At 38.4% G+C, this 11,258-nt stretch overlaps 1 protein-coding gene across 2 annotated transcripts in view; it reads right to left on the reverse strand.

Annotated features, from left to right (window-relative positions):
- The window catches only part of LOC103506086 (actin, muscle), a 28,347-nt gene that overhangs the window by 11,110 nt on the left and 5,979 nt on the right, over positions 1-11,258 (reverse strand). For both annotated transcript variants that reach the window (XM_008470467.3, XM_026821238.1), the window contains one exon: positions 10,852-11,230. In XM_008470467.3, the coding sequence (XP_008468689.1) occupies positions 10,852-11,230 (379 nt within the window). The remainder of the gene's footprint in view (positions 1-10,851; positions 11,231-11,258) is intronic.

The following is an 11,258-nucleotide window of genomic DNA, read 5'->3' on the forward strand; positions in this document are numbered from 1 at the left end:
TTTTTCTTTTAATTTTCACTTTTTACTTTCCTTTCTTTCAACAAATCTATGCGGATACCAGGCAAAACGACAGATAAGCGAACATTGGACAAGATTTAACTAAACAGAATAAGTGGCGAGGAACTTATTTTCGACTGAAAAGATCTCGCCCAGAATGAGATCAACACACTTCGCATGAGACTAATGAAAAAAGCGGCCGAAACCTTGCAGGAAGCCTTTGAAATGAGGACAATATAATGGAAAATTGTACTTGTTGAGTTATTGTGTGAAATGAAAGTTTAACCAGTGTGGTGTACAATGTGGTTCTTTCTGTTAAGGTGCCAGTCTGTAAACTTTTCTGCTAGACTACGTGAGTTCACGTGACGTGATAGTAGGGTGTTTTCTATCTTTAGTCTAGCGAGGATAGGCCACGCACATTCCGGCGGTCTGTTTGTACGTAAACGCATGACCGGCAAAAGTCCACTGCTGGAATAAAGGGTTGAAGATATACCTACTTAAAAAAAAAAAAAAAAAGAGAGAGAGAGGGGTTTCTTTGAGGAGTCAATATGGCCGATATTAGACGTAGATTGAATCAATGAATATGACAGCAAACATTTGCTCACGACAGCCTGACGTCTTCTGTTTGATTTTGATGTCCTCGATGTGAAAACCGACGAAGTCGTAGGCTAGAACAAAATAAAACGATTAATTTAGAAAAACATCTAAGGAAGGTCGGTTTCAGCGGATATTTTTGCCAAAAGAAGGACAAGCCATATTGAGTCCGTGATAAATTTTACCAGAGAAAAATACCTCACTAATTAATACATCGAAGTAACGTCTTTTTCAATTCACTTACCGAGAATGCCTTGTAAAATCTGATCATCCCAAGGGAAGAGACGCATGATGTCCCAAGAAGGGAATGGAATGTGTAGGAAGAAGCCCAGTTTACATCTCAGATTTTCCTCTTCACATTTCTGCAGGGATAAGAAAACAAATTTGGATGAAGTTCAGAATTGTTTCTGATACACACAAAAAAGTCCACCTAAAGGCTTAAGTGTAGGGACCAAAGGCCCCATAGGTGTGCTGAACTTCATGAACTTACTCTGCTATGGAAAAATACTTGTAGTGATACCTACTAGGTAGTGCTTGCTGGAACTTGGCCTAGCGCACTACCGTTCGCTCAGATTATTTTTGGGATTTGAAGCCGAAATACTGGAACGCAGTCTCATAACTTATTACTTTATTACCCACCTGTCTGATAGTGGTTGCAGCAACCAGCAACTGGTAGTCATGAATCCATACAACAGGCACCACGTTGGTTTTGCCTGGTTTTCCGAAAGAAAAAAACAAATAATTAGGTATACTGACCTATTTTTTCTGACCAGAGAACCATCTGCTAGTCTCTGCAGGACGAATGGTAGACGGTTGGAGACCACAATGAGGGGGGCGTTGATGTCTGGCCTCCTGGGCATAATGGAGGCTGTGTACTCGGTGACTGAAACACAAGAAGAATAAGTTGTGATTTGTAGTTTATTTGTATTGGACCGGTTGGGCCATCAGTGGTACATCAATGGCATGAGGGAAGAATTCTGTTTCATACCTATAGTCTCTTCAGAAAAGGTCTTTAGTGGGAAACAGAATGGAAAAATGAGGTGGTGTATGTGTGTTAAATAATTACAAAATTTCAACAAAGAAGTTCAGGGTGTCTACCAGACTGGAAAACCGGGAAAACCGGGAAAAGTCAGGGAATTTCATGGAGACTGGAAAAGTCAGGGAAAAGTCAAACTGAAACACAAGAAGAATAAGTTGTGATTTGTAGTTTATTTGTGTTGGACCGGTTGGGCCATCAGTGGTACATCAATGGCATGAGGGAAGAATTCTGTTTCATATAGTCTCTTCAGAAAAGGTCCTAGGGGGGAAATAATTAGTCCTCATTTTTCCTGCTCTATGACTTTGAAACACCACCCAAGTAAGCGCAACTGATCTATTGTACAGTATTGAACTTTTTTGTTTCTCCTACATAGATTATGCGGAAATTTCATTTTGTTCCATATTCCTACGTAGGAATTCAACCGTGAACTTTCGTCTCATATCCAAGGGTTAGGAAATGCCGAGGCGTTTCTGTTATCACTCGGGGTTCAAGGAATATGATTTTACTATTTTATATTTCGTACGAAGTACCTACCAGTCATTATCAATCAATACCCAGTTACCTACTTATTAGAGGTCTCAGATTCTCCCTTTTTTTGAGACGAGGCGAGAGCTTTGCGGAAAAAAATGAAATAATGATGTAATTTAGAGGATGTAAAGAAAAATACTCACAAAGACATTATTTTGCAGGCAAGGTAAAAAAGGTAGGTACACCTAACTTGCAAAATGTAAATCTTAATGCTAACTCTGCCTGATTGGGCAAAGTAGAAAGATTTTTCAGCATAAATGCTCGTCGCAAATGTCGTTCCCCGCTCAAACTACGCTAAATTTCATGACTTGACTTAGACTCGAACCACCATAGTCCATCCAAATACCTACTCGTAATACCTAGGTGTGTAGACTGTCAGTGGCGTAGCGTGTATGTATGGCGTGTATGGCGGCCATACAACTCAAAAGTTCGCTCTAATGCCCATAAATATTAATGGCATGTACTGTGATGGGACTTGGTAGACCTGTGCATGAGCCCTACACGCCCTACACTTGAATTTAGGATAATACAACTTGGAATAGAACATAGAACCTTCAAGACCCAAAACTAGCGGCGATAACATGCTGAATGCATCAGTTCTCGATATATCACTGAAGAAAAGTAATGTTGCCCGTGGCGTGGTTATTATCCTGATGGATGACAATTCTGCGGCCAGTGGCGATAACATGCTGAATGCACCACTTAGTCCAGTTACAAATATGTACGTCAATGAGGTTAAGCAATATTGCCCATGTTTAATACTTGGATGGGTGATCAATATTTTTTATCATCTAGTTAATCCCGTGCTGCTGGCTTTTAATGAATGACCCCACTCTTGTTAAGTGCGGTGAATGTGAGGAGGCGAGTAGCTTGTCTCCTAATGGAGGGTAAAATCTCCGTCACGAAAGACCTTAGCAATTAGAAATGGAGGAATTGGGGAAAATATTATTAATAAAAGGTCGATTCCTACGTAAAAAAAGTTGTGAAAAATCCAAATCTGAGGTCAAAACTCCGAAAAAGTAACTTTAAAAGGTCGAAAATTCAATTTTTAATTGCCGTTGTAACCTTATGTACCTAGGGACAGTAATCACTTAATTCCCCATTTAAATACACCAGAAATACCTTATGTACCTAGGGACAGTCTCCAGGTACATCACGTAAGTTCTCATTTAAATCACCAGAAATAACCTGATGTACCAAGGGACAGCCCCGAGGTACACTATACAGTCTTGTCCTTAGGTACATTAGCACCAGTTGATTTTGAAATTTAACAATAACTTCTACAAAAATTGAGCTATGAAATTGATTCCAATAGAGAAACAACTTACCCCGTCTTAGGGTCCTCCTACAATAGGCAGAACTTAACTAATCTTTAAAAATATGGTCAAAATGTAAAAAAAACTTTGGTCACATTTTTTTACTTTGAGGCACTGAAAATTTCGAAATGAAATAATTTTACAAATTGACAAGATAAACAATAACAAACGACAGTGTTGCTGCGCGTGATTTTTCTGCGTACTCAGTTCTTTCCCCGAGTTTCTAGAGGGCAGAACCTGCTTGAAATTGACTTTGTCCCTAGGTACAACCGTCCCTAGGTACGCACATTGACCCTAATTGATAAATAATGGATTTTTTTTTTTTTTCCTAAAAATTTCTAGAATGGCCAGTTGACATTACCCCGAGGGTAAACAAATATAACTGACCGTTGACCACTGGAAATAACCAGACAAGGACCTGTACCCTGTCTTATAGTTGGTACTTCTTCGGTACTTGAGGCCATGTAGAGAGTTGGACTAGGATAGTAAGAAGGGTGTCCATTCCAAGAAAATCATTTGATCTTATGTCCTCTTTATATGGGTGCGATGTCGATGTCGATTGACTTCGGTCGACTGTGGTGTAGACGCAGCTTAAAAATTACTCTGTAATCATTCGTGTCCAAAACGAGATGGGCAAAGTCCGCTGGTGTGGCATGTTTGTCATGATAGTGCTTTTAGATTACAGTCGATTGTCACAAATATCGTTCCCAACTAAGTCACCTAGATAAATTTTACGACTTGACTGATTGGACTCGAACCACCAATCGCCATATCTGAAGGCCAACGAGGTAACCATGGCACTAAACTACTGAGGTTGGTCATTTGTTCAATAAGTATGCTTAAATAGGCCATCTCCTTAGACCTGGCCCAGTTTTCGCCTTATCAAGGGTTACCTATTACCTATGTATGTATAATATCCATTGTATATTGAAGAGGAAGAGGAGTAGGCTATAGGGAATGGGGGGGAGAAGTAAAGAGGCAATTGATTATGAAGAGGATATAGAAAATATGTACCAAGTACCTATGTAGGTACGTACAAGGTACCTATTTAACTACCTAGGCAGGTTTGTAGGTACCAGGTACCTATAATTATTATCAGTAACTTGAGTGTAAACAAATTACCATGCCTTGATCACATGTTTAGTGCCTACTGAGGTTTGATAGCACGCGATCGATTGAACAAATCGATGCTAAATAGGTACAGGACTGCAGGTATATAAATGTAGGTACATTATAGGTACATAATGTTGGGTGCCTACAACGGACTGTATATATACACATAGGTATACACATACACAGCTAAATAAAAAATATACGAGTATTTACCTACCTACTTAAATAAATGTACCATAAGCGTGATGATTTAATTATCAAATTTAATTATGTTTTACTGTGGAAATTTTCAATTTCTAAACTTCGAATGGAAGTTTAATTAGCTTGTGAAAATCAGCTAAATGCAGGGTACTGTATCTACCTATGTAGAATACTATATTAGGATCTATGTATAGGTGCCTGGATAGGTAAATCTCGGGTAAGTAGTACCTAGGTATCTATCGGTGTCTCCAATAAGCTACGATTCGAGTATCATTTTCCTCTGAAAATTTATAGAGAGAGAGAGAGATTTTCACTCCATTTCGTACTTTAATTAATTTGGAAAGAATAAGAAGAATAAGGATATCGATGTTCACTTAGCCTTTCCATTTAGACACAATTGTGCATGAAAATTGTGCCACCCAAAAAAGACTAGGAAGAATTAAGCAGTCTGCAAATAAATAAATAGGTAACAAAAAAATAACTCAATTAAGTGAGGGAAAAAAAAAAATCAGGCAGGATAAATGGGATAAGAATAAAATCTGATGGGAACTTGGGAACATTTATTTACCTTTTTTCACTTTTATTTTCAACAAACTATGCGATTGTCAAGCGAAGATTGACAAGTAAGAGAACATTGGACAAGATAACTAAACAGAAGTGGTGAGGAACTTATTTTCGACTGAAAAGATCTCGCCCAGAATGAGATCAACACTTCGCATGAGACTAATGAAAAAAGCGGCCGAAACCTTGCAGGAAGCCTTTGAAATGAGGACAATATAATGGAAATTGTACTTGTTAAGTTATTGTGTATATATGAAATGAAAATTTAACCAGTGTGGTGTAGAATGTGGTTCTTTCTGTTGAGGTGCCAGTCCACACTGTAAACTTTTCTGCTAGACTACGTGAGCTCACGTGACGTGATAGTAGGGTGTTTTCTATCTTTGGTCTAGCGAGGATACGCCACGCACGTTCCGGCGGTCTGTTTGTAGGTTTGTACGTAAGTATGTACGTAGGTATAGTAGAAGTGTAGAACTAGTAGAAGGTACCTACTAATTTAAGAAATTTATTAAATAAGGATTAAGGGAATTTTAAGGGATTCTTAGATATACAATTAAATTAAAAACTTACTACTCATCCGAGGTCCTCTTGATATTAGCGCCATTTTTGTAGAACTGTTATCCACCTATCCGCCACAAATTGGGTACAACTTTCTTACAGGTGGGGTAGTAGGTATCGTCCTTTTTCAATCCGTTGTTAAACACGCAATGTGGTAATTACTGCGTATTTAGAAAGGTAGGTTGGTATGTACCTTGTATTATTACGTCACAACATAGCTATTGAATATAGCTACCTTTATAAGTCTGTGTGAACTTGAACTAAATATGAATTTCATCTTTCAACGTAATTAGGTACCTATTTCTTATTTGATTACCCACTGTTGGACTGTTTCTATGTATATCAGTAACACTAACATGTTCATTACCTATACATTTGTGTGAATTTTCATTCATACATACGAGCATTTGATGATGTACATTTAGATTGATTAGGTACATACCTATAGGCTGAGGCACCTATTACTAATGGGACGAAGGTCACTAGTCCCCCAATACAAAGGTCGAGAAATAAAGAAGCCATGTGATATTAGTAAAAAAAAAATGAGGGATTTCTGGGATTTTTTTGGGGCTTTGTCTGGGATTTTTTGTGGTAGTCCCGTAAGAACACTGACGTAAGCGCATGACCGGCAAAAGTCCACTGCTGGAATAAAGGGACTTTTCAGTATCTACTCTTTGAGTTGAAGATATACCTACTTTAAAAAAAAAAAAAAAAAAAAAAAAAAAGGGTTTGATCCGTTGTTAAACACGCAATCAATTCGGTTCAAATAAATTGCGTTAAAATCACGAAACGTAGGTAGGTCGTAGACTTCCAAATTTTTCTATATTCTTAGTGAAAATTATTATTATTTTTTTTAATTCTTCAAGATTTTTTTTTTTATCCGGCAATTATGTTGATGAAATGAAACTTTTCGGGAGATCTAAAGTTTGGAACTTTCTATTGGTGATCCACTATGGAGTTTGGAGTGACGAAAAAGTTAGACTAACGGTTGTTCTGGGAAATCAAAAGCTGCGTTATCAGAGAAGTCGGCCAATACAGAGTTCAATTTGCCTATAGTCCAAGTCATGAAAGAAGTCAGTCTGGGGGATAATACCCTTGCCAAATTCCATTTCATCAGACAAGCCTACTCAGCTTGTAGGGTAGAGCGGTAGAGCGTCTGCTTTGTAATCGTTAGATCGCAGGTTTGATTTCCGGAAGATCCCTCCCTAGCAAATGACCCGCGAATGTTTTGGTGAACAGTGGCCACTAAACAACCAATACAGAGTTCAATTTGCCTATAGTCCAAGTCATGAAAGAAGTCAGTCCGGGGGAAAATACCCTTGCCAAATTCCATTTCATCAGACAAGCCTACTCAGCTTGTAGGGTAGAGCGGTAGAGCGTCTGCTTTCTAATCGTTAGATCGCAGGTTTGATTTCCGGAAGATCCCTCCCTAGCAAATGACCCGCGAATGTTTTGGTGAACAGTGGCCACTAAACAACAGCCAGCTTGGTCAGAAGACCGTCTGCCTTGCGCTAGACCGTGGGTTCAATCAGAAGAGAGAGAGAGAGATGAAGGGGGAGAATAGGAGGGAGAGAGAAAGAAAAGAGAGAGAGAGAAAGGGGATTTTAATTTTTTAGTGGATGTGCCAAAAGAACCATCACAATCACAAATTTCCATTTATGTACATTGATTTTGTGCTTGATTGGCGCTTGTCATTAAGTCCAAAATATTAGAGTATGTACAATGTACATAAGATACCTACCTAGGTAGGTATAGGTATACCTGCCTAAGTACCTAGATATTTTTCTACAGTAGGTAGATACCTGATACATACATATCTACTAATAGAGCCATTTGATTAGGAGATATGTACATAATATTTGACCCATTTAGGCAGGTATCTGTATCGATTCGTATATTTTAGATATTTATGCTAGTATGGCATTTCAAATGGTCCAGAATGTGGTCTTCAATAAGTATGCTTAAATAGGCCATCTCCTTAGACCTGGCCCAGTTTTCTCCTTATCAAGGGTTACCTATGTATGTATAATATACATTGTATATTGAAGTGGAAGAGGAGTAGGCTATAGAAAATGGAGGGGAGAAGTAAAGAGGCAATAGATCAGTTGCACTTACTTGGGTGATGTTTCAAAGTCATAGAGCAGGAAAAATGAGAACCAACGGATTTTTTTCCTTTTCTTCTACGACTTCTAGATACCGAGATAAATCGATTTAGAAAATACCGGTAAATCGTGAAGTTTGACGTCACGGCATACGCTCCCGTAGGCGATGACGTCATAATTCATGACTCCCGCTTCGTTTGTCAAGTTTGACCATGCCTCGAGATGAACTAGCGGGATTCCGGAGCGAAGCGACGGAATTCAGCTAGTATAGGATATTTCCTCCCCAAAAAATGTAACAAAATGAGATCCCTGTTTCGTAAAGTTAAATCAATAATTAAAATTAGTGAAGGATCCACATTTCATTAGTGAAGGATCCACAGCCTTCCTACGTGAAATCTGACGTCACAACTCTTTGAACTCTTTAATTAGAACGGCAATTAAAAATTGAATTTTCGAGCTTTTAAAGTTACTTTTTCGGAGTTTTGACCCTCGGATTTGGATTTTTCACAACTTTTTACGTCGGAATCAACCTTTTATTAATAATATTTCCCAATTGCAACTCCTCCATTGATTATGAAGAGGATAGAAAATATGTACCAATTACCTATGTAGGCACAAGGTACCTATTTACCTACCTAGGCAGGTTTGTAGGTACAAGGTAGGTACCTATAATTATTATCAGTAACTTGAGTGTAAACAAAGTACCATGCCTTGATCACATGTTTAGTGCCTACTGAGGTTTGATAGCACGCGATCGATTGAACAAATCGATGCTAAATAGGTACAGGACTACAGGTATATAAATGTAGGTACATTATAGGTACATAATGTTGGGTGCCTACAACGGACTGTATATATACACATAGGTGACATAGGTATACACAGCTAAATATATACGAGTAGGTACCTATTTACCTGCCTACTTAAATATGTATCATAAGCGTGATGATTTAATTATCATTTTTTTTTTCTTTTTTTTTTAAGAGGTTTGACAGAGGGAACTGTAACTGCTATGGTCTTATCGTTCCGAAATCGAAGAGAGAAGGAAGACAGGATAGAAATAAGCACTGTTATTATTATAAAACACGGGTACTTAATCAAGCTTTCTCATTAAAACACCTGTTTATTAGGTATTATCAATTTGAGAGTTCTAAGAAATTTAATGTCAAAACCATTATACCTACATACGTAGATATTAGACCAATTCGTTTGAAACGGGGGTTTTCCTCGAAAAAAACTAAGTTGTGATTTTCTTAATTTCTTTTCTTTCTTAATAAGGAGGAAACGTATTTTCTTAATAAGAAGGAAAACGTTTTCACTTGACTACAGAATTGATTGATACGAATAGGTCTATCTGAGGTATGTTACCTAGGTAGGTACCTACTAGATGTGCAATATTTACTATTTAGGTAGGTATTGGTGGCAAAAAAATAGGAAACAGATCACTGATCGCGAGCTCACAAGTCACATTGAAAAACAAAAGTGGAACAAAACTACTGAAATTAAGTACTTGGGAAATGAAATAACTTACAGTTACCTAATGAAATTAAGTAGGTACCTCCCTTACTAATTGGGATCATTGGAACAAATCCACTTCAATAATTTTTGGATTGTCGTTTGAAGTGTTGAAATTTTGCTCATATCTCTCCAAATTTGGTCAATCGATTAGTAGGTATCTGCCTAATAACTAATAACAAAAATAATAGACCCTTGAGTGGAAGGCAACCACTAGGCGAGATTAAGGCCGGAGTCATTCTCTACTACCTAACCCTTAGAGATCTATTGCCTCTACTATTATGTGGTCAAATTATCAAATAAGAGATGATAATATTCCATGTCTCGTCTGGAATTGAACCCGCACCCTCCTGTTTACAAAGCGAGCTTCTTTACCACTACGCCACCGAAGCAGGTACTTATAAATAGTTTAATATTAAGTTTGAATGCCTGATACAATTAAAATCCTGACTTTTCCTGACCATTTCAGAAGGTTTCCTGATCCTGACGAATTCAGACTATTCCTGTGAGAACCAACCCCAGTGGTGCAGTTTTCAACGCGTTGGACTTTGGATCTGGAGGTTGGTGGTTCGAGTCCAAGTCAAGTCGTAAACTTTATCTAGGTGTAATAATCGGGGGAAAGATGGTTGTGACAAGCATTTAAATGTGCTTAACACAGTTAAAAATTCCTTTATTCCTGTGAGGAATATTAAGTCAGCACTGATGCCAGAATCCGCCAAATCCCTATCACTAAACAAACATGATCCAAGATCCTAACCTACAAGCCACTTGTTACTGATATCACAACCACTTCAGAACTCTAATAGCAGGTACCTACTTACCTAGGCTTGGTAGTTCGAACACCGTCAAATTTTACAAAGTTTATTTATTATTTATTTTATCTTTTGTGTAGGGAACCTTTGTCATTTCTGTTAAATTTAGGTCCAGTGATAGAAAAAATAAAAACTAACCAGAAGTAGGTATATATGTAGCTACTAGCTACTAAGTGATTTTTTTTTTTTGAAGCCTGGCGTCTGAGGAGTTTTTTAATTTTAGTTCCGAGAAATTATCTTGAAAAATAACATTTTTTTACCCATATAAACAAGACCGTTTGGCGTCAGGGGAAAATCAGACAAAAAGCCTTGGCGGTCAAAGTGTTAAACCTCTCCCTCGTGATCTGACCGTCAAAGAACTCTAGTGAACATTGCTAGCTATTCTCCCCATTTTAATCCTAACACAAAACTGTGGCTGGAGTTTTTCATAAGTATGAAGATATTATCTATATCTAAGGTTCAAAGAGTTCGTAAGTTTGTCGTTCGTCACTATGTACAATATTTTCCAAGTTTCTCACCTTCATAGATGGGGACGGTGTGGGAGACACCATCTCCGGAGTCAAGCACGATACCAGTGGTACGACCGGAAGCGTACAGGGAGAGCACAGCCTGGATGGCAACATACATGGCGGGGGTGTTGAAGGTTTCAAACATGATCTGGGTCATCTTTTCTCTGTTGGCCTTGGGGTTGAGGGGAGCTTCGGTCAGCAGGATGGGGTGCTCCTCAGGGGCAACACGGAGCTCATTGTAGAAGGTGTGATGCCAGATCTTTTCCATATCGTCCCAGTTGGTGATGATACCGTGCTCAATGGGGTATTTCAGGGTGAGGATACCTCTCTTGGATTGAGCCTCATCACCGACGTAGGAGTCTTTTTGACCCATACCCACCATGACACCCTGGGGAACAGAAAGAGGAACGTTAAGT

The sequence above is a fragment of the Diaphorina citri genome, unplaced genomic scaffold (assembly GCF_000475195.1).
Source record: "Diaphorina citri unplaced genomic scaffold, Diaci psyllid genome assembly version 1.1 scaffold214, whole genome shotgun sequence".
NCBI lineage: Eukaryota > Metazoa > Arthropoda > Insecta > Hemiptera > Psyllidae > Diaphorina > Diaphorina citri.